This window comes from Strongylocentrotus purpuratus, unplaced genomic scaffold (genome assembly GCF_000002235.5).
Source record: "Strongylocentrotus purpuratus isolate Spur 01 unplaced genomic scaffold, Spur_5.0 spur5_scaffold_5, whole genome shotgun sequence".
Classification (NCBI taxonomy): domain Eukaryota; kingdom Metazoa; phylum Echinodermata; class Echinoidea; order Camarodonta; family Strongylocentrotidae; genus Strongylocentrotus; species Strongylocentrotus purpuratus.
The window spans coordinates 27044208-27068902 of NW_022145611.1; the positions used below are offsets into that span (position 1 = coordinate 27044208).

General features: G+C 36.4%; 1 protein-coding gene across 6 annotated transcripts in view; it reads left to right on the plus strand.

Moving 5' to 3' along the window:
- Positions 1-1254: 1254 nt before the first annotated feature.
- LOC576114 (protein enabled homolog) overlaps positions 1255-24695 on the plus strand; it is a 68202-nt gene continuing 44761 nt past the window's right edge. The window contains exons 1-2 of one of the 6 annotated variants that reach the window (XM_011679234.2): positions 1255-1895; positions 15688-15856. In XM_011679234.2, the coding sequence (XP_011677536.2) occupies positions 1372-1895; positions 15688-15856 (693 nt within the window). In that variant the 5' untranslated portion in view covers positions 1255-1371. Of the gene's footprint in view, positions 1896-3245; positions 3532-6767; positions 7020-8437; positions 8929-14509; positions 14744-15112; positions 15134-15687; positions 15857-24695 lie in introns of those variants that run through there. The other 5 variants (XM_011679235.2, XM_030999260.1, XM_003726428.3 and 2 more) reach the window with 5 other exon arrangements.

Genomic DNA, 24695 nt, shown 5'->3' on the forward strand with positions numbered 1-24695 from the left:
CAAACAGTATTTTTTTCCCAATTTTTTTGTATGTTGACAAATATAATTTAGGCCTGTCAAAGGTACATGTATACTGGACAATCCCATCTCACTCTCTGCTCCTTACACCAGATACGGTCAGATTGATAGAAAAGTAGACTGTCTAGAGACAGAGTTTACATGATTTTCAGTGAGGGAAAGAAAATATCTCTCAGTCTGGAAGCCAGTCTGGTGCCTGTAGACACAGGCTGGCTTTATTGCATTTTAGTTTACCACCTGGAGATCATGTATGGAGAAAAAAATGTTAGAAACACAAACAAATTAATTGGGGGAAACTTTGAATGCAAAGAATCATTTAATAGGCTATGTATTGAGGTTGGCTTGGTTTCATAAAGCCATAATGAAAGTGACATGGTGCTCTCAAATGGGAGTATCAGCAAATCTTCATCACTGCTATAAGTTCTTTAATGCAGATTCCCAGAATGCAAAGAAGTGCTTATAGTTCGTCCTGTGATTTCCCTGTCTGTAGCCTCACCAGCACTGTGCTTCATGCGAATTGAAATTGTCCTGTGAATTGCCCCATTAAAATTGAATAATCAGACATCAGAAGTAGAATTTAGGTACAATTTTAATGATGATACTAGTTGGGATATCCTAGAGACTTGAAAAAATGTGTCCTAGCTGACCTGTGTAAAGCCAAGAGATACTGAGAGGTCAGAATGTATATAAATTTTAAAAGTCTATTTGGCTGTATTGTCTCTAGTTATAAAGTAAAGAAGATTTTATTGATTGAGGTGAAAGAACATCAGAGAGGTTGATATGCTTGTAAGTATCAAAGTGTAATTGTGGAAGATGGCAAGTTGACTTTCGTTTGAAGAATATTTTGTAAAGGAAGACACACAACAACCTTATTCAAAACAACTTGATTCCCTTGTCATTGTGCTGAAACTGCAGCACTGTGGACTATGAGCAAGCTTTATACCCCTCTGCCTCATTTCCGCTTCCCCCACTATTAGCCTGTCTTCCCCTTTTCTGCGTAGGACAAGAAGAAGTGAGAGAATCTGCTGGCAAATTGTCAGCATCTAGGGGGCAAGGTTGTAAGTAATCACTTCCGCTATGCCCCCTGCTCTACCAAAAGCACAGGCCCCTCTGTTTTCCTTCGGTAATCAGAGCATGCTTGACACCCTATTCCACCTGTGAAACTTTCTATCTGACTATTTTTACAGAACTGCATCAAAGGCTTTCGTCACATGCAGGAAAGTGGGTAGTATGTTTGCGATTTGTGCCGAACACGATTGCACAGCTGCCAGGTTGTATATTTAAAATCACAAAGTTGCAATAGCAGTTTGCAGGGGTCCATGTGAGGTATTTGGGAGCCTATATCCTGCAGATATGTCTGGTTGGACTGCAGAAATAACCATTTCACTGCAATTTGGCAGAATGCGAGAGGGAGTGCTACGTTCGGGACCCGTCGTGGAGATGATTGAAGAAGGAGGAGTAGGAGGGGGCGATGGGGCTAGTAGTGTTGGTGAGAGTAGCTCTGGGGTAAGTTGCGGCAGCTCTGGCTTCTTTGACACCTCTGCAGCACCCCTGGCTACAGGTTCTCATGACGGGGAGGGACAGCACCACCCTGCTTCAAGGTTTGATGCTGGTGCACCATCCGCAATGCTCCCATCATCCTCCAGAATTGGCCTTCCTTGTGAACACTATCAAGGAGTCCAAAGGCACATGAACCCTCTGGTTGCGCCAATGCAGCCTTCTGCTACAGCTACATGCAGGCCAGCCTATGATCAGGAGTGGTACAACAAAAGACGTGGCATTGCACTGCCTCCTCAACAAGATTACCCACAAACCCAGGACAGCTGGCAACAGATTGCAAAGGAATTGAAGAGCAGGGAAATGAAGGAATCAATGAGGTGAATGAATGTCTTCATTTTTGCATACGAGTAGACATAGCTAATTGTCTTGAATTGGAATAAATCCATGAAGGCAACCGCAGAAATTAAGAAGGATTAGAGAAAGACATTGATCCCCCTCTTGTTGTCTGCCTATGTGTCATGAATTACACCTGTGCATAGATTGATTAGATGGTATTCCATATCAAGGAACGACTCTATAACAATGAGTAATATCAGATTTCATTTATGATATCTTACAGGAATCTATATGTATTAATTTGAACTCGTGAGTCTCTGCCGGCTTCAGCTTAGTTGCTTACGTCTCATATTTAATGTGTCATTCAACTTCTATCATTTTACAAGATCGGTATGCAAAACTTGCCATACTCCAAACAATTATGTAACATGGAGTACATATAGGCTTATATAATGTTTGGTTAAATCTAGATTTTTATCTATGTAGAGTCTGTAGACTGTTGAAGAATGGCATCCCTCTATTGTGTTTGACTTGGCAGAAACAGCTATTAATAAGCCTTGCATTTATTCAATCTTAATCATGGTATACTGCAATGTTTGTATCTGTGTGTTCTTGAAAAGATATTATTGTAAGTGAAGTACTTTTCAATCAACATCTAATGTACATCCGGAGATGCAAAGTTTGTGAGTTTTCGAGCCCCAGGATAAAATCTGTAAGGTTTCAAGAGTTGGATGGTATTTTTATGTTTTGGATACCTGAAATTTGTATGAACGTTGCTTGGAAATCAGTATGTACATGTATATGTACAGGTACATGTAGAAATGTGATATACAGGAGTTACATTTCTTGTCTTAAGATCTCTGTGTTATATACATGTAAGTTGATGTTGGGAAATGATATGTTTTGTATAATAAGATATGAAGACATGTGTTCTCTACCTTTAATACCATGTTTTCTGTAGAAAATAATTTACTCCAATCATGCCAATGGAGCAATTATTTTTTTCTGTCATAGAGTGTTTATGAGAATAGTAATTCTACTTGCTTACATCGCTGGAGTAGGTCCATGACTTGTAATGTACACCAGTTCTTGTTACCACCACATAACGTGAACTTCCATCTGAAATTGACCGAGACTTGTGGTATGCCTTCGGTTCCTGTTTTTCACATCAGCATCAACTGCCCTCTAACTAGATCTGCCTGTTGACTATGGCTTCTGTGGTTATGAATGGAAAACTTTGTTGTGCTATTCTCTTTTCCTCTCTCTTCCTTCCCTGATTGGACTATCTGTATGTTGGCACGTGTCGGGTTGGTATACACCTCCCGCCCACAAAAAGATGAAATATGAAGTTCAGCTGGGCCAATGCATCACTGAAAAGGAAATGATAATAACAGTTTCAAATAGAGCAATATTTTGGCTGTGGTATGCCTTTTGTTCCTGTGGGGACCCAACCAAATGTTCTATTTTTACTGTAGAGTTCTACAAATAACTCGATCTCATATTAGATCTTGCATGTTTATATTGTAGAATGCTCAGAGTAAGCACTGAATAGCGTTCTTCAGGTATTTGTGTTTTTCGCCAATGTCTGTTGGTAATTACGTTTGATCTGTTTGCTGTCTCTGTGGAAATATCAACTGGATTTGCTGCAAAGACACAGATTAAGCTGTAACTTCTGAGGTATTTATGAGTGACTTACAAGCTAACCACAACTAATGAAGTTTGTGTAGTACATGTTTAACGTCTGGCAAATTCAATTTGCAATGTAGATTCGGCATACATGTATGTCTGTTTGTATTTACTTGAGTTTTGCTATGATAATTGCTGAATTTATCATTTATGTATAAGGGCATAGTGAAGCTTCTTACCTAACATGTGATATACAACAAAGATGCCTTAATATAAAATTTGTATGACTTTTTAAAGGTTTAGGCTCTGTGTTTCTGTAGGACTACGCCTACATGAAGAACATTTTTACTTTAGATCATTTCCTCAATGAATATCTATTGTTTGCAGGGATGCAGAAGGGTATTGACTTATTTTGATTCTATTCAGAATAATTTGAGTTAGACTCGACAGACTGCTGGCTACCAACAGCTGATCATGACTAGTATTTTTCAAACACTTCAAACATTGACTTTGATGCTCTGCTCATGATATATATATATATATATATATATTTATATAAGCAAGTTTAGTGAAACTGCAATAAAGTGTAACCTTCCAACTCCTATATCTATATATATATATATATATATATATATATATATATATATATATATATATACAAAAGATAAATGAAAGGAAATATGTTATTATCATTTCACTTTCATATATGAACATCCTGCCGTGTAACCTCTGCCCTCTATGGTCTTGCATCCTTGGATCAATATAATATTGACTTCCTTGTCTTACAAACCAACACCTAGATACACTGGAAGCATTCGCACATATGCATACATGTACAAAGAATATATTTTTAAGATTCACATGCTCGCCTAGTCAATTGATTGGACCAAACTTTTGATGTTTCATCAAAACTGGTTTTAGCCTGTTATATGTGGAACTTGTTTTAAGTTCGGCGGAATATTTTTTGCATACATTGCGTCTTAGTCCAGCAATAATAAGGAAGCTCATGAAAAATACATTTGTAGCTAGTATTAGAAATGTATTGGCCTGCTTTAGTTTCACATGCTGACTGGCATAGATTTGCGGACATAATATTGATTTATCATCATTTGTAATCACTTTCTTTTTGTTCAAGACATTATTATCCTCATAAATATACAGCATGCAAAGAGAGTTAAATACAAAGTTCAGGTTAAGTGCATACTCATATAATATTACAATTCACTTTCAATATTTCAGTTGTTTGGTAGTTCTTCCCTATCTGTATGAACAGAACTAATAGTGCAGTGTCTCATAACCTCTATTAAGACCCACCCACTACATGAGGAAGAGTTATTAAATGAAATCCATATCGAAGTGAAACTCTTGAAGTCATATGCTCCAAATGTTGTTCCCTGATTGTGTTAGTATTAGTGACATTTGATCATATAAAAGCAGATGGACTCCAGATTCCTCCAAACATGACTGGCCCTCCTCTCGCTAGTGAGTCATGGAGTCCTGCGTAGATTGTGTCAGGGGTTAGAAGCAACCTACAGTGTACGTGGTAGCAGATGTCAATTGAGTTGAAGTGCTACTTTCTATGTAAATGTAGAGTATATGGCTATTAGACCATCAGGTATACGTGACATGTGAGGCATACACAGAGAATTTTACATTTTAATGATGCTACTTCAAATGAATTTATTTCATTTTGGGATAAATAATGAATGGTAACGATGAATGTGGTTTTAATGCAAAACTGAAATAATTCCTGTGTAATAGATCTATCGAAGAGATCACCCCCACCGGCTCTCATGTCAAACTTAGAAAGCTACTCTTCGCATAAGTAGGTACATGTATATACTTACAATGTACATGTATGCAGTAATTTTATACAAATCACTCCATGAAAAATAGGTGATAAAAAATTCATTAGTACTATGATATTTTGACTATTTTGAAGGTCGAGGGTTCAAATCCCGATATGGCTCTAATATCCTTTGGCAGGATATTAACCTGCACTGGCTACTCTCCACCCTGGTGTTAAATGGGTACCCAGAGCTGCCAACTAGTACGGATTTTCCGTAATTGGTACGGAAATTAACGACCATTACGGAATGTTGTCTCAAATTACGGATTTAAAAAAAAAAATTAAAAAAGATTTTTTTTTTTTTTTTTTTTTAATTTTTTTTTTTAATGAATTAAATATGATTTATCGTAGCGAGTGCTGTGAATAGGAGCCATTTTTCATGATAAACTGTGTTGTGATGACCTGAAATTCAATACTTAACATCTTTGTGTGAGTAAAATCACCAAAAATTTCAGATAATCATGCGTCCGCGCAGTGTTGGCGTGTCGTTTTTTTAGATTCATAGCGCCGCATAAGAAATTACTGATTTATACCCCAAATTACTGATTTTGAGCCTTGTGATTACTGATTTTCTGTTCTGGAGGTTGGCAGCTCTGGGTACCCAATAGGATGCGGCCGTCATTGTTGGTCCAACAGTTTTTGAGCGTCAAGTAACGCCTGGCTGGAATGCTCCCCAGGGATTGGAGATTGTGCACAAAGTGTGTGCAGGCAAGCACTGAATCCAATGACCAGGGTAATAGTATATTTGTTCAGCGCTTAGAGACATTTGTATTAAACGCTATATAAAAGCTTGATATTAAATATTATTAGGCCTACATGTTATATTTTTGCTACCAAAGAATCGTTTGAGGTTTGTGAATTTAGCCAGAAAGAATTTAATTGGTAGTTAATGATTAATAAATGTACATAGTTGATGTACATACCGGTACTCATGATCCTGTCACTCAATGACCCTTGAAATCTGGGCTTGAACCATGAAGCACAAGCTGTCGTCAGGTCAGTAGTTCTGCATACTAATTAATACATTAGATATGCATGCGTGAATGGTACAACCTCATCTTCAGCAGTGTACTAATTGCTCATTTGCATAGATGCATGATTGAGGCAAGTGAGAAAAGAGTTCATACACAGTCATCCTGGGCTCGCCCAAAACTAATCAATGAAAGGATGGAACACTGACAATACGTAGTATTCAAACAACAAACGATGCTGAACTGTCAACACGTTCCACTTTATTAAAGCGGTTGCTTTGTGACTTGTCAAAATGTGGAATGCGATTTAGTGTCAGCAATCTGTCATTGCTCCAGTAAGGGATTATTCGATGCTGCACAACTGGCAACCATCTTGAGATAGATGTAGAACCCCTGACAGAGAGAGATCCTCGAAGACGAAAACAGAATAAGTAGCCGAGTTCAATCCTTGGATACATGTAGGTGTATTTGAGATGGGACGTTAGTCTGGTGGGCATCATCTTGGCCGAGAGAACCATTTCCAGTTTTGCATCACCGACTTCATTGGTGAGATGACCATTTATTTCCAGGATGCCACGAAAAGAGAAACAACCTTTGGATCTTTACGAGGATTATGACCATTCTAAGCATTGCGATGGAAAAGGGGACAGTCAGGACCAAGAGTATGGTTTCTACACAATTAAGCGTAACGGCACAAAATACGGAGTGCCGAAAGTTAGGTCTGTATCGGCATCGGTCATTTTTTAGTGTTGTGGCATACACATTCATGTCAGCCATACTGTTTGTCTACTAGCTTGTATAGTATTGTTGGTGTTTGTATCTCGGTCAAGTTGATAAGTAAGTTTATTGTCCCCATAGTGATACAATCTTTTCTTGTATTCTTCAAACAAATGTGACAGTGCTAAGGTATCTGAGAAGTTCCAGGCTGTGAATAAATTTGGTACTATTTGAGGGCAAAGTTAACAACTGCGCTCTTTGTTAGTAAACATGGAATATTGTCGACTTAGTGAAATTTGCAGATAAGGAAGTGGACATCAGGAATAGATTTTTCATCATGGATGTTTTTGACTGCAGTCCAGGATAATAGCGGAATTTCCTGTACATTGTAGATGACACTTCTGTTTTTGTTACCTTCTGCTATTTTTTGTTGTAATGAAGATATTATTGAGGTATGATCAGGAATTCACCTGTGCAAAAGACTGGATGTACAGTTCCTCATGAGCAATAAGTCCAGAGATTGTGTGTCATGATCTCCTGGTTGATCTCATGCCAGCCACACATTTGTATCACCTGTCTTCATAAGATAGCTCATTGACATTCAACCACCACCACTAAAGTTAGTAGGTGGGACTAATGAGAGCATTAGAATTACCCTTTGACTCTTTGTGTACTAATCCTTGGTCTTTTATCTTATGGACCAAGGCTGACACACAGGAATCAAGGGAGATCGTATGTGGTCCTGGAAGGGCATTGCGTCATATTTTACACAGAATTAGTGCTCTTTTGGCTCCAAACAGATGAAATATTTGTACCAAATGTATGGAGATAAAACTTGTATGAATACAAGTGACAGAATTGAGGGATTTTGACAGAAATGTAATTAAGAAATTGTTGACTTTTTGGGTCAGTGTGTGTTCTTAGTTCTTTGTGATTACACATTTTACAGGTACATGTATTATTTTGTACTGTAGAAATAGGTGACAAATGCACATGTGCCTAAAAACAAGTATCAAGCTACAAAAACAAAACCTAGATCCTTTTGAACAGTCAAGCAAGGGATCAGCTCGTCAGTGTTTAGACTCTGTTGCATGACACAAGACATCCAAACTTATTTCTATTGTAATGTAGCATGCTTCAAGTTGTACCTCTATTAAGCTTCAATGCACAAGGAAGTGGAACACTAAAATAAAAATGAACAGCTTTGGTTACAGAATAGATGATCTAGGAAATCCCCCTTTTAGACTCCATGACGATTCCCCAGATTTATTCTTTCATTTTACAATGCATTCCTTCATTTCACAATTCATCTTGTAAATCACAGTTGATTTTATTGTTGTTCCAATACCATTACAAAGCATTGTTCAGTTTGTCACAATGACTGATGTGTTTACATCTGTTCAAATGTTCGTATTCCACAAATAAACAGACCTTGGAAGCTTTAACTATCCAATGAACATGAGCTTTTGAGAGAATATTTACTCTTTTTTGAAGGCGAGACCAAAGTCCGCTTATTGGTCTGTTAATTGCCTCGCAAAATTGGTTGCAGTTCCTCATTTCCTTTCCCATTTATATAGGTGTTGATGTGCTGGAAGTAGAAACAGGTAGTCTCGATCTTGTGCTGTCTTCTAAAGTGTTTCCAGAGGTGGATTCATGCTCCACTTACCCTGTTTTCATGAGGCTGAAACTTTCAATGTTTGGATGCATATTTTCAAGTGTTACATTCGGCTGTGGAGACCGTTGTTGAACCTTTCGGAGATTGACTGTGTGTATACATGAAATTACTGGGACTGCATTCTGTTTTTGTTGATCAGTGTGTGAGCTATAGGTGCAGAAGCCTACAGTAGCAGTGAGAAGCTTTGAAAAGTTTGATACCTTGGACTGATACAACGATACAAGAACCACAATGGGGTGAATATGTTTGGTTTTCTTTTTCTGAATGGGTAGAAATGAGGACAGGATTCAAATAAAGATATACACTGTGCTTGACATTGAAAAGAGTTGTATTGATTGATACAGTTGTGTTGACATATACACACCAAATTGTTAGTTTGTTGTGTAGGTCTACATGTACATTGTAGGGACATATTATGCTTGACTTTTTATATGTACTTTATACCTTTGAACTTATTTTCCTCAAGCTAGGGGTAAACTTATTCTTACTGTTCAAAACTGTGTACTATAAGGGCCACATCTCATTAATTTGCTAAAATAGTGACGTTGAACAGAGATCAGAAAGAAACAAATATGAAAAAGGCGTTAAAAAACTTTGCTAGACTACATCTGTATTAAAATTTGTCGCAATATTTATATCTGTATGTATTAATATTGAGCAGAGATCAGAAGGTTAAAAACGGTTGAAACAGCGTATAAACTTAACAGACATTGCGGAAATCTGTGCTTCTTATTTGGTACTGTTCTGTCACCCTCAACCTTGAGTTGAAGTGAAGATGGCATCCAGATGTGGGACGCATTTAAGCCAATTATGTCAGTGCTGCCCCCATTGCCCTAACCAGGCGGGCATTTCAGCTATGTTGTAATTAAATGCAATGACTGGTTAATGTCCGTATCTCACACATTCCTTCCTCCCTCCCATCTGAGCATTTAGTAAGCTTTAAATGCAAGCCATGCCGAACATTTCATGATCTAATTATAGTAGAAGATGACAAACTGAGAGGTCGGTTTAATATCTCATTAAACTATTGCTAGAAACATAGTAGTACTAGTAGTAGCAGCAAGTATTTTTAATATCGACCAGTAATCAGTGATAAATTTGCAATTAAAATCTAAGACATTCATGTGTGCCTATCATGCACATACTCTGACGTAACATAATAAAACAAATTGTTAGAAAATTATTTATTTTCAGAATGATACATACAGATAATAACCCACTTTTTCATTTCAAGTACTTGGCCATTTCTGAAACAATGTCAAAGTGTTCCATTTGTTTTGGGGTCTGTATCTGACTTCAGAAGGTTGGTTGGTGCCCTTTCCAATGTTTCGGTTAGTAGGGTATTGTTGATACCACTCACCAAGGGAAGAAAGCTTTTTTTGGCAATATATGTGATTGTCTAGGAATGCAAAATATATTATTAGTATTGTTTAAATTTGGGTAGTAGAGTATATATATCAGGTTCATGCAGTTGAACGTTTCAGGATTTATCCCATTTTTGGAAGCAATGTGGCATGTACCTTGGCAGTAGTGCATGAAATAATTCAAAGACTCTCTGGCTGGATATAGTAGAAGTTGTGAATCGGAGTGAAGCCAAAAGTGTATTTGCAGATTGTAATGAGGCTTTGGTGGCTCGACCTTGAACTTCTGCATTGCTTCATATACAGCGGGCCAGCCCACACAACCTCTGCAGACTGTTTTTAGTTACTCCTCCGGGTACAACATTCGCAAAACGCCTGTGCCAGTTTGTAGACTTTTGTCGTATTTCTGATGTTTATTATAGCATGGACGGGTTCCGTCTAAATAAACAAGCAATTGAGTTGTAGCAGTATGTATTTATCAGTTGGTTGTACCTTCATTCATATTATTAACCTACATTTGTTTGAGGTACATGATGTATGAGTTGATTTTGGTACAAGACACATTTTCAAGAGACCTGACTTATCTCTGCTGTCATAGTATTCTACAAGTTAACAAGAAATATTGTGTTTAAACTGCACTGTGCATCATCTACTGTGAATCAACTAATGCAAAGTCACAGGATGTATCATTTATGTACAAGGAATGAGATTTCTAAAATTGTAAAGCTAAACAGAAATTGATGATCAAATTATTATAAGAGAGAAGGCTTCATTGAGAAGGAGAATCATATTACACCAGACTCTCAAACAAAACAATAAACCACAATGGAAGCTAACTTACGGATATACATTTTGCATATTTGGGTCATGAATCAGATGACTAATATAGGCCTGCATGAATGACAGTAATAAATCTTGAAGTTGGCCATAATTTCTAATGACAAGGTGATCAATATGACAGGAAATGATTAATCATATCTTAAGATATAAGTCTATACAAAATAAAGAAACATGTACAGGTAATACCCATAACAAATTGTAAGGTATGGGTGAACCATATAGAGCAAGTCTTATTGAACATATATATCATACATGAGCATATCTTATTACATGTTAGTTGATTGATGACGGATATCTTGAAAATTAATCTGCTATCTCTATATCATATTTTTTTTAAACAAGCCTGCTCAGGGATAAATATGGTATAGCATATGAAATATGATTTCTCACGTTTTGGATTTACTGTACACTGTGTACATGTATATTCTGTATATTTACCAAGATTTAAGTCTGATTATGTAGTGTATTTCTAATTGAATCATCATGGGAGTCGTAACCATTCTTAGAATTACTTTATTGAGTGCATTCATTGCTGTATAAGATATGGTCATGAGAGATTTTTGTCTTCGTCACATCACTTGAATGTACATGTATTGTATGAATTCTGGTATTAATCTTTGAAATTGTCTTCAGAAATAATCAGGGAAATGATTTTTGTCATGACAGACAGATGGAGAAAAAAAAATCAGGGATAAAGTAAAAAGTAAAAAATGTGTCTATCAATGAATGGCCTACGGTGTATAGAAAAAAATGACAAAAGTAAAGCTTCAATATTATGTAGATATTGTAGTAGTAATGAATAGAAGTGAAATGAGTGGATGATATTCTGAGCAGTGATGCATGTGCGGTCAGGGCATGCATGCCAGTCCAGAGTGAGTGTCAATGAATCACACGTGCCTGCCACAATCTGACGAGGCAGCTAGGGATCGGACTGCTGTATAATCTAGGCATGAAAGTAATCAATGATGACTCAATGTTTATCGCAATACCAAGTCTAATTAGGCTTTTTGTCTCTAGTCTCGCTGACCAGTCTTTCTCAGGTGAACCTTGAATGTGTTGCCATGGTGATTGCAGCAAAGAGTTACAAGCAATAGACTATGTGTATATTATGTAGCATGTATGTACAGGTGTAGCATACTTATGCTTGTTCTCTCAGATCTTATGAATAAGGATGCAAAAGAATTAGTCTTAAATACACTGGTTATTTTTGCTTGTACGAATTGTCTGAAATTTAGACTAGGTACTAGTAGTAGTAGGCACGTATGCATGTTTCCAATTTTAAAAGGAGTTCCAAATTCTATAGATTCCATTGAAATGATGCATCATGATGAATTATGTATTTAATTAAGTTTAACATCATAATAGTAAAAATAATTGCACCATTGTAAGATCAGTAGAAAGGCTTGCTCTCGATTGGTGGGTCTAGTTGCAGAGACAAGAATCCCTTCCAAAAGTTCTGAATGTAAGATAGACAAGATTTGTCCCTGAATCTCAGGGTCTATATCTAAAGACTATCACTATTTGTTTTCGTTGTTTGCAGGTATGCACACTTTCTCTCCCAAGTTTCAGGGTCTAGTACCAGAGACTATCTACCTCTGTTTACTTTGTTTCAAGGTGGACAAGTATCTCCGAGTCAGGGTCTACCGTAGTTCTAGATAGTATCTGCCTCTGTTTACCTTGTTTCATCTCAGGGTCTATTTTTATAGACTATCTCTCTTTGTTTATACCTTGATTCAAGGTGGGCAAGTATCTCAGGGTCTAGCTGTAGAGACTATCTCTCTTTGTTTATCCTGTTTGAAGGTGGGCTAGCTTTCTCTCCTGAGTCAATGTGACGATTGAAATCAGATGAAGATGATGAATCATTCCTCTATATCTCCTCTAATTGGGGATTGTAAATGAGATATTTGACATGTGTATGATATAGGTCATCTTTCATTGGACACTGCCATATATATATGCATGCATGGCCTACAGGAATATTTGAGAATCAGCAAAAATTACATTAACAAATTGAGAATGTGGTGGTTAATCAAACATCAAATCTAAATGCTAATCACTGTTTGCATGGTTCTATAATTGTGCTATTTACTAGTCACAGCTGATTAAGTTAATTGGTAATAATGGTGCATATTCTAAATCCTGATTAAATTGTGTTATACATGATATCATCATACCGGTAGCCAAATAAACCCTTTTACGGTTATACAACAGTGCGCATGTGCAGACATGGGCGCCATTTTAATTTACGGGTAAACAAATAAATTAAAATGGCGCCCATGTAAATATGATGTGAGCGCACAGCGCAGGCAGTGAGGCAACAATACGTGCGCATCTGTGAACATTGATGATGCAATGTTTACGCGCAAATTAAAATGGCGGCCTTAACCGTATAAGGGTGCATTGGCTGCAGACATAATCTTTTAACTGCTTAAAGTGTGTTATTTAATAGCACAATTTATTTCGTTCTAAAGGCATTAGACAGTTTTTCTTAGTCTCTTTGTCTTATGTATGCTCACACCATCATTTTTCATTTGATAATACTTGGTAGTTATTACATTATATCTAAGCATTATAATGTAACGGGAAATGATGATCATCTTTAGCACATGTAGTGCCGAGCTTCCTTGATAGTCTAGCAGACAATGACGTACTAAAAAAATATCTATATCTTCTACGCTAAGGTTATACCTGCACTTATGCACTCACCCTTTTAGTCTCATTCACACTGAGTGAAGGCACAGTTATATAACAGGCGTTTCTCCCAAATTCAGTTCTGAGATGAAGAGAGAAGAATTCATGCCAGCAAAAATGTGAAGAAGTGAACTGTATGTGTTTGAAAAATTCTACTTCAAGGAAGTAAACATTAAATTTCTGTGTACATACAGTGTCAGTTATGATGGCCTTGTTTAGGCACTAAATTACATATACATTTACATTCAATTCTGTATCAGACAAAAGACTAATGTTTAAAATTCTTGTCTGTTCGTAGTTTTTGAAAATTGGTAATGGAACATTGCTATGATCAGTTAAATGAAATATAGTTCAGAAAAAAGGCATAAGAACATTTCAAAGAAATAAGTAATTTCAAAGTCAAACATACAATAACACCATAAATAGGATAATATATTTCATATCTATAATAGTCATGTTATTTTTAATTACCTCTTTGCAGTAATATATATATAATTGGGTCAAAGAAGAACATTAAAACAGGATTCCTGCTGTTTACCATATCACTGCATGCCTTCATCCAAAGTATATCAAAGTAAAATACTTCATCAGAAATGTTATGTTTGTGATTCCAGGATGTAGACTTTCTTGTTTTCCGGTTTCAGGTTTCAGTGATCACTGTAAAAGTAGAAATCTTCCATGTAGCAATGATATACCCTTCCTGAAATGAGATAGTACCTGGATTGGTTGGAATCCTCTTATTTATGTATATCATACAGCTAGGCCTACATACAGCCCATAGTAGGTAGAAATGCTTGGTGTCGCCATATTTCCTTGTAACAAGTGATTTGTCAAGAAATTCATCTACAATTTGCCAGTGGATTCGTATGAAAGACTTTGCTTTCATTAGCCATAACCTAGATGGATTACTAATTTTAGAACTTGCAGTACTACTTCATTAATTTGTGTGATATCTTGTTCACCATGGATATATTTATTATGGAATACCGGAATATGGTTGTATGGAACTCGCTCTGAATAGGGGAATTTTGGCAATCTTTACATTCTCGGGAACAGTATGAGAACGTTTGTTGCATTTGTTTTTCACCATGTCATTTGCAAGCATAAGAAAATCGAGTATACGCAGAGGATCATGCAGAGGATATGATCGTTCAGTCTGGTAAACACAGTTTGTTCCTTAATATACATTTGCCACTCTTCACCCAGGTTAGGTAAATGGATGCCCGGTAGGACGAAACTCCTTGAATGCTTGAGCGCCAAATCTGTTTGGAGCCAGAAGAGCATTAACTCATAGTTTCACATTGAGTTAACACCCTTCTGATACTTAACCCGTTGACTACTGAATTATCTTATTCCCATAGGCTTAACACAGGGACCACCAGGTTCCAGTAAGCAATGGGTTAACAGATGATAATTGGTGCTTTTTACCCTCTGGAATACACACTTCTTCAATCCAATGATTTAATTCTTTGTTATTTTTTCAGATCATTCCTTTATTCAAGACACTCGGACACTTTGGCTTGTTGGTGTAGGATGCATGCAATAAGAGGTGGATTTCAGGCTAGAGATGGTGTATTATATCAACAACAAAAAACTCATCAAAGAATATATATGTATATACATATATATATATAAAAGTCTATAATGAGTAGCGCTAACAAATTATATGTGTGAAAGTTTATGCTCCAGTAGATGTAAGCTGTGTCAGGTTACAAAATCCCGATATGATATGGAAATACTGCTGTGATGATTTATATAAAGTTCGGTGTAATACAAAGTGGTTTACAACATCAGCGAAATGTAAGAACAGGGTAGCGTCTCACGAAACCGTCATAAGTACAAGTCCAACGACATCCCATTGACATGCGTGTATTAAGGCTAACACACGTTTCAATGGGATGTCGGTGAACTTATACTTATGGTTTCGTGAGACGCAGTCCTGGTCACCACTCAGAGGAATATTCATTGTGTTCTCATTAACCCCTCTAGAGTAAATTCACATATTCTGTGACATTGAAAGACTGTTTAAATCCATTAGTCACATGACGATGCATTTCTTTTAACTTTTTTGTAATGAGTCTTTTTCTTGTTTTTCTTTGGCAGCATGGAGAGACCAGTGTGTTCATCGCATGCGGCGGTGATGATCTACGATGATCAAGCGAAGAAATGGCTGGCTGCAGAAGGCATCTCAGCTGTAGCTAGAGTTCAAATCTACCAACACCAACAGAACAACACCTACAGAGTTGTAGGGAGGATAATGCAGGATAACACAGTAAGTATTCTCTATTATAGGAAATCAGATAAAGTCTCCCAGGAACACAGTCATTGAGGACTCTGTCCTAACTTATGTTAGTACCCTAAGGATCTGATTTTGAAATCCTTGAGGGTCCAGTATTGTGTTGGTTTAAGGTAGGATAGTAAAGGAGAATGCAGTTAGTATCCTCTATAACAAGTGTTGGGAGTTCATATTGATTCTATGGTCAAACACTATTCTTGAGGAGGTCACAGACTCTGGGCAGTACCTGACTTGGAAGATCTTTACGGTTCCAGCATGTTAGGAGTTGTGGTCTTTATTTGTTAAAACTGTGGAACCAAAAGAAATAATTGGTCAGTCTCAAATTGGACTCGGGTTTAGAAGTTTTATGCTACGGTCACAAAGCGTTCGTAGCAGCTAGTAATGGCATTTGTGACGGAGGCTTTAGTTCTTGTTTAGACTTGGGGACTTAGTAGCAACCTGTGCAGCTTCGTTTTAAGCCTTTTGATATAATGTTAGTATGCATTTCAAAATTCTTAATTCTTTGATAGCTGAATACCTGGCCCAATGTCAGTAGTTTGAAGAGCAATGAGCTCAGAATCATGGTACCAGAATGGAAGTTTTCATGTCATCCATAACCAACGTCATCGCTTGGAGAAGCATTGCATGCTTCTATTGTTGAAGATAGCTTACGTCTATTAAAATGCTTACTGCTTAGCATAGGTTTACAAAGTTCATTTGGAATCAAGTAATATTTCTGTAAAAGTTTCTATAAATTTGTACATAGAAAGCATACATGTAAACTGAAGGGAATATGTCCATTAGGATATTCTTAGAATTCAATTGAATAATATGAAATTGATCATGATATTAAATGCAAAATGATATGAAACTTATTTTCATAGCATAATCAATCATATGTGTAGTTCTATTTGGAATCAAGTAATATTACTTTGGTAGCATCGTACAAAAGTTTCTGTGAATTTGTACATAGAAAGCATACATGTAAATTGAAGGGAATATCTCCATTAGGATATTCTTAGAATTGAATAATATGAAACTTATCAGGATATTAAAAGGGAAATGATATGAAATTTATCAGGATATTAAAAGGAAAATGATATTAAACTCATTTTCAAAGCTAAAATCTCTTCCACAATCGTATGTGTATTTCTATTTGGAATCAAGTAGTATTAATCTGATAGCATTGTACAAAAGTTCTATTTACATACATAGCTTACATGTAAACTGAAGGTAATATCTCCATCAAGATATTCTTAGAATTGCATAATATGAAACTTATCAGGGTATTAAAAGGAAAATGATATGAAACTCATTTTTAGAACTAACACCTCTTAATCAATCATATGTGTTTGCTATTTCTTTCACTTTCTCTTTTCATAGAAAAAGTTGAAAAAGGTAATAGTGAGTGTTCATCCCTTCTCACAAGACAGATTAATTTTGTTTTAGTTGTTAATAAAACATTGCATTAAACATCAAATAGCTTTTTTTTATAAATTCCCAGAGTTCATTTGAAGGAAGTAGTTATAGAATTTCGGTGCATTTTTGTCTGTCATTGTTCCAAACATTTGGGAATACCCCAAGTGTTTACATAATAATAGTAAGCAAATTCAATTCAATTCCCTATTCTTTGAATGTCTCTCAATATTTGGAATTCCTTCAATTTCTATTTACCTAGCCTTTCGATATACATAACCAGAAATTTCTAGAATGTGTTTGAATATATATTAACATTATGGCTAAGGCTTTCCATTTTTTGAAAACATCTTTAGTTTTAATTTTGTGATGATTCTGCATCAAAAGATTTTAAAAATCAGTGTTTCTGAACTGTTGTCATTAAGAACTCGGTTGTGTACTTCTAGATCAAGATACATAAACCTGCACTGGTGATTGTCAATTTTAAATGTATTGCAGGTAAAATGAATTTAGAAATAGAATATGTACTTCCTTTTATCTGATCTGTCAGATTCTGTGTACATCCTGGTTGATGTAAGGGCGGATAGTTTAAACAGGACCCATTTCACAAAGCCTTTTTCAATGACAAATGACAAATATCAGTGACAAATCTGCTGATAACCAATCACAAGCAAGGATTTCAGTAGCTTATAAGAACAACTGTCTTTTGTCACTGAAGACAAGTTTTGTGAAACACCCCCCAAGACTTTATGATGTGACCGTGATGGTGAACCATGAATCTACATGTGTTCCCAAAGTTTAGAATTTGAAGCAATTATTGTCAATTGTCAGACCATACAATGTGAAAGTTCTGTGTTGCTGAAGTATTAAGACATCTAGCATGGTGTTGACAGTGAAATAGCTCATCTTTATTTTTCCCAAAAGAATATTAACAGCAATTTAATTATTTTAACTCACACAGAATATGAAATTGTACTTTGGAGCCTTTTCGGTATTCTAAACACATTTCAGCAGGAAATGTATTTGAATGAATCCATCTGTTTTGCAAGAGAATGATATCATAGACTGACCGAAATAGAATGTGTGAAAATTAAGGGGGTCAACATAGTGGGTGGGCAACAATTTTTTGGATTATAAACCAGTGAAGCCTAGTATAATAAGCATTTCATCATGTACCAGTATGCTTATTAACAGGCAGAAAAGTGGCCTTCACATGACTAGTGGATGTAGTATTCTTTTTAAAATTATTAATGTTAAAGGTAAAGACCAGTATTGGCAACGCCCCAATTTCAAAAAATGAAATGGAAGCTCTCATTACCAATCATGTGAAAGAATATGTTTTGACTAATACATGATGATAAAAAATTTGCCGGGAAACCGCCTACTAATTCATATATTTGGTAAATTTATTTCTCTCATGGTCTGGTGAGAGAGATAGGGTAGTCCCATATACATCTTTCTGTGTATAGTGCTTGTAACTTTACGAAGAATGAGCCAAATTTCTTATCATTTTGATGATTCCAGAACCTTGCAGATGCTAGATGCTAGATGATCGACCTTTTCTGATCGATTCCACAACGTTTCTTTCACAATGCAATCGCATGACCATTACTGGTCTTTACCTTTAAGAAGAGATCAGTGATAACAAATCTTTAGATGTTCGACATTGGATTCTAAACTTAAAAATAAGTTTTCTGTTGAACCCTTCGAAAATGCATTTTAAAGCCCCACTGCACTAGTTTAGCCAAGAGGGATTATACCTCCCTGCATGGTCACTGACAGGTGGTTATCTCATCAAATCAGCTCTCAATGAACATAACAAAAAGATGATCATGGGGGACCAATGGTCACTGATTAGGTATTGTTTGCTATATAGAGTGCGCAAGTAGCTATAAGTAGTGCGGTGGGGCTTTAAACGAAAATGCTATTGGGAGACAACTCTCCTATAGGTTAAACCACTTGTCCAAGATTTTTCGTTCACTTGAGTAATGCCTTTTCACAAGACAAGATGGATTAATTTAATTATAGTTGTGGATGAAACATTGCATTAAACATTTATTGATAGTGTATTTAATGGTAGCCATTATCATGGTTTCAAAGCCTTTCATCATAACAAGAAAGGAACAAAGATTCTATCTCTTCCTCTTCATCATGTTGTGTTTTAATTACTGATTTAATGGTATTTATAACCATCAGGGTTTCAATGCCTTTCATCAGGAAAATGAAAAAGGGAACGTTACTCTTTATCATACTTTCTATTTCATTGTATGTTGCCAATTAACCTGAAAGGTAATAAAAATGAACAAAAACATGCTGATTCACATCCTAAAGTTTGAACGTGAATACCCTTGAGTTGTCAAAGACATGTAACAGCTTCGGTTCTCTCCACTTTTCTTTTTAAATTAATGAATACATCCAACAAAAGTGAAAGCAAGATTATCTGCATAACCTGCTGCAACCAATATGATGTATCCCATGTATGTACACTGGTACATGAAATTAGCAACTAAATTGTTGTGTACCAATTGTCCCTCATAAATATGAAATTTGCTAGCTAACATGAATGCTTGCCATTGCACTGAAAGAAAAAGAAAACAAGGAAGTTCTTTTCATGTAATATCATCAGCTTCGTAACATGAGGAAGTACAAAAAATGAAAGTTGTGATGTCATGACATATATTCGAACTATTTTTGCCAAGAGATGGTTTGATATCATAGTATTTGATTAAAAAAAAGCATTGATTTCCTCTTTGAAAAAAAACACTTTCAGATTTAAAAAAGTCATGAATCTTTTTTTTTTTAATGAGATGAGTCAACCAATATTATAAATATGTATATTTTTTGAAGTTGTAGTTGCAGAATTATTAACTGGCAGTATACTTTTATAAACGCTGACAAGATTTCTCATGCAGTCTTATGTCTTAAAATAGTAAATTAAGTTTTTGCCCTTTTGGAACTTTATTTTTACCCACGTCATCTCTCAATCCTGTCTCATCCGTGGCCTTAAAAAATCCATGTTTTGATCAAATGGTGAAAGACTGATTTCAATGTGTCACATTCTCCCAAAACACCATTTCATGTTATCAATTCAACATGGAAAAACAAGAAGGTTTAAGAAAATGCATGTGAAGTTGATGCAGTTGTTTACTAACACTCCTTGTATAGTCATAGTACATGTAGTTATTAACTTGTTATCACACTCTATACATAGCTATGTTTGGCAGGGCTTATATTTGTAGTGGTTGCCAGAGTATTTTTATAAAATTTGCAGTTTCCTTGATGGATGCGTGGAAATATTCTTGGCATGAAAAACGCAATTTTGGTCTTTTTTATGGACCGGGAGGGGGATACCTTGAGCTTCAAATCCAAATAATTTAAAAGATAAACCAAAAGCATGATTAATTTTTACATTCAATATCTCCTGTATTGTTTTTAAAAAAAATCATCAGATATTACATGTACATCTCTTTCATTTCCCTATTGTTTTTATGCCTCCGCCACCGAAGGTGGTGCCGGAGGCATCATGTTTTCGGGTTGTCCGTCCGTACGTCCGTCCGTCCGTCCGTCCGTACGTCCGTCCGTCCGTACGTCCGTCCGTACGTCCGTCCCGTTTGACCGTTATCACAATATCTCAAGAACCATTTAAGATTTAAACTTAAGACTCGGGAATAGTATTTATCACCATAGGAAGACGATCTGATTAGATTTTGGAGTACGTAGGTCAAAGGTCACAGGTCACAGAGGTCAACTTATGAAATTCCTTGTATTGAGTTTGTTAGCGCGATATCTCAAGAACCATTTGAGATTTAAACTTCAAACTTAAGGATAGTATGTATCACCATAGGAAGACGATCTGATTAGATTTTGGAGCACGTATGTCAAAGGTCAAGGGTCACAGAGGTCAACTTATGAAATTCCATACATTGAGATTGTTATCATGATATCTCAAGAACCACTGGAGATTTAAACTTCAAACTTAGTGATAGTGTGTATCACTATAGGAAAACAATCTGATTAGATTTTGGAGCACGTATGTCAAAGGTCAAGGGTCACAGAGGTCAACTTATGAAATTCCATACATTGAGATTGTTATCATGATATCTCAAGAACCACTGGAGATTTAAACTTCAAACTTAGTGATAGTGTGTATCACTATAGGAAAACAATCTGATTAGATTTTGGAGCACGTAGGTCAAAGGTCAAGGGTCACAGAGGTCAACTTATGAAATTCCATACATTGAGATTGTTATCATGATATCTCAAGAACCACTGGAGATGTAAAAACTTCAAACTTAATGATAGTGTGTATCACCATAGGAAGACAATCTGATTAGATTTTGGAGCACGTAGGTCAAAGGTCAAAGGCCACAGCGCACATTATGAATTCAAAAACAGCTTGTGATCGCGTTATCTCAAGAACCGATTGATGGATTCATGCCAAAATTAGGTCATGTTTGTTACTTGCAGAGCCAATGAACTGAGTAGATTCTTGGTTCATAAGGTCAAAGGTCAAAGGTCATGGGCCCATTATGTATGCAAAAATAGCTTGTGAACGCATTCTCATTAGAACTGACAGATGGATTACTATTTAACTCAGAACATCTTGCAGAGCCAATGAACTGAGTAGATTTTATGGTCATGAGGTCAAAGATCAAAGGGTCATATATGTATATGAGAAATTGCTTGTAATCACAATATTCTGAGAACCTGTCAATGGATTACCATTGAACGTGAATTCAATTTTTTTTTTCTGTTTTGGTTTGTAAAATTGCTCTATAACGGAGGCATCATTTTCGACTGCGCGCAGTCGAATTCCATCTAGTTTCTTTCTTCCTCAACAATTGAAATGCCCATTTCATTTAATTTTGTATCATTTCATCCTACAAGTTCATGAGGTTGATATTCTAATACAGTTTAGCTGAATATTTCTTTCATGAAGCTGACTGGCTTACTTTAAAATGGGTCAAAGAATATGTAATAAGCCTGTCCGTTAATCTAAAATGAGCAGTGACGATAACTTGATGCTCCTGACTTTATTGAATAGATGAAATAAGGTTATTTGGAAGCCACTTATTAAGGATATTGTTTCCGTCTTGATAACTATTATGTGTTTCTGTACAAGCCCTCATGTCGTCTCAGACGCGAAACTCCTTATGATAAAAAATGAAAAGTGCAGCGAGGAAAAAACTGTTTCACCTCTGTCATTTAGATTGTAATCTACCATGTATCCTCTCTGGGGGAAAAGTGTGTTCCTCTCATGGAAATAGAATAAGCAGATACACATGGTGGATGTATGAGGGCACCTGGCTTAGCTACGTGACACGTCAACTTAACGAATCAATCCAGCCTCTCTCTCTCTCTATTCCATTCTGTCTCGGTGTTTCTCCATCATGCTCATTAGCTATGCAAGTGAATTGTTCCAAACATTCACCATCAAAACATGCAGATCTAGAAAGCTGTCATATGTATTTCCATCTTCATGTCTTTATATGGGGGTGCTAATATAAGGTTGTTACAGTGCTTGAAAGTGGTTGCTTTCATGTTTTTTTGCCTCAACTTGGTGAAAAAATGATGCCTAAGATAGTCAAGGTGATGTAATGTGAATTCTGTAGTATTGCTATATTTTTTTTGGAGGCTATTGCATGGGAATTGGAACAGGTCAGATGTTGAAGTTGTAAAAGAATGTAACCTACAGTACTTTTCATTTTCTCATGTTAGTTATTGCAGTATGCTCTCACACAACATTCAAAACAAAATGAGATTTTTTTTGTTCTCCATGATTTGTTAATACTTCATTGTCTTTCACAATCACCAAAAGAAGCATCTATTTAAGTATGTATGAACCCTTGAGGATGAAGGATGAAATAGAATATCTAAGCATGAATAGCTGATGTACCTGGGAAGAAAGAAGCGATGATAGGTCCCAGGCTGGTACTTGGTGTGATGTATACCAGCCCAGGCCACCCTTCAGACTACCAAAAATTCAAGAAAACCGTATACCGGTAACTATATAGGAGTAATTCATTTTTTTGAGTCAGAACGTTGTATAATGAAATGTTGTATAGGGAGAGGCACAAATGAGCATCGTTCAAACAAAAACTTGATGAAGAATCACGGTCCTATTCTTTGAACGTCGTATCATACAAAGAGTGTATAAGTGGGCGGGGCTTATCATGAGCACGCACTAATTGGCCATCTTAATTGACGTCTTCAAGCCTAGTTTCTTTAAACAACTTTGAAAAATATAACACTCTCGTCCAGAATCCACCATGTACGCCCCTTTTGCTATACTATGATTCTCTTTACAATGTTTCTTTGTATGAGTTTCGTATTAATTTCTTCTGGTCTAAACAGTCTAGTGAGTTCTGTATGAATCATGTAAGGAGGAGTACGATGATACCCCAATGGTATGATAGGAGCTATTGGTCACTGATTACATGCCATATCAGGTTACATTGTAATGGGTACGGAGTCGAGTGTATATGGACCAAACATTCTACCTTAAAGTGTTTGTAGGAACGGCATGCAGCATGTATATGATAGCCCTATCCATTTCTCATCACCACTACTCTGGAAGACGAATGGCGCAAAGAAAAGCCTACATTAATTTATTACATGTTGTCGTTGAGTGCAGCTTCCAATAAATTCTTAATTTAAGTCCAACAGAAGGTCCCTAGTTTCATAATCCCTCTTCTGGTGCATTCATCATATCGTTCCTATTTTCACCAAGTGATGGTAGTGAATGAAAATCGCATACAATTTGTGTGCAGATTTTCCTCACTACCGTCACTTCGTGAAAACAGGAACGATATGTTGAATTTATTTGCCATCCCTTTATTATTCTCTGCTACCCCCTTCCCCCATCTTTTCTGTCCATGTTTCTATTTCCATTAAGAATTTTTGTTGAGATGGTCAGAAAAATCAATTCTTAAATTTTGCCAAGGAGTTATCACACAGCTCTGTGTGAAAACTACCAAATTTTATCTGTCTTTATCTCCTCCATTTCCATTTATCGTAGCTGGTTACGCACACAAACATATCTTCAGTACATGCTTCAACATAATGTACGCATGTCAGGTCGCAAACCATCATTGATATCTGCCCCGCCCCCTTTTCTGCCATCACCAAGGCCCAGAGCCATCTATACACAGAGTTTGGCCAACCCGGTTGGAGTTGGACACTATATGGCAACTACTGCTTTGTTGGGCAAGCACAAGCCCAGGGAAACCAAGTTGGCCAATCTCTGTGTTTAGATGGCTCTGCCCAGGCCTACTCCTCCTATAATTCAAATTCTTTGTCCTGTCACTGAGGAGCAGAAAGCCTAAGAATAAAGATCCTGGCTTTGAGTAGAGTCTATGGTATGTAATGTGATCTGCTTTGTCCTTGGTGTTTGCCAATAGGCGCGTCTTCATCATCTCGA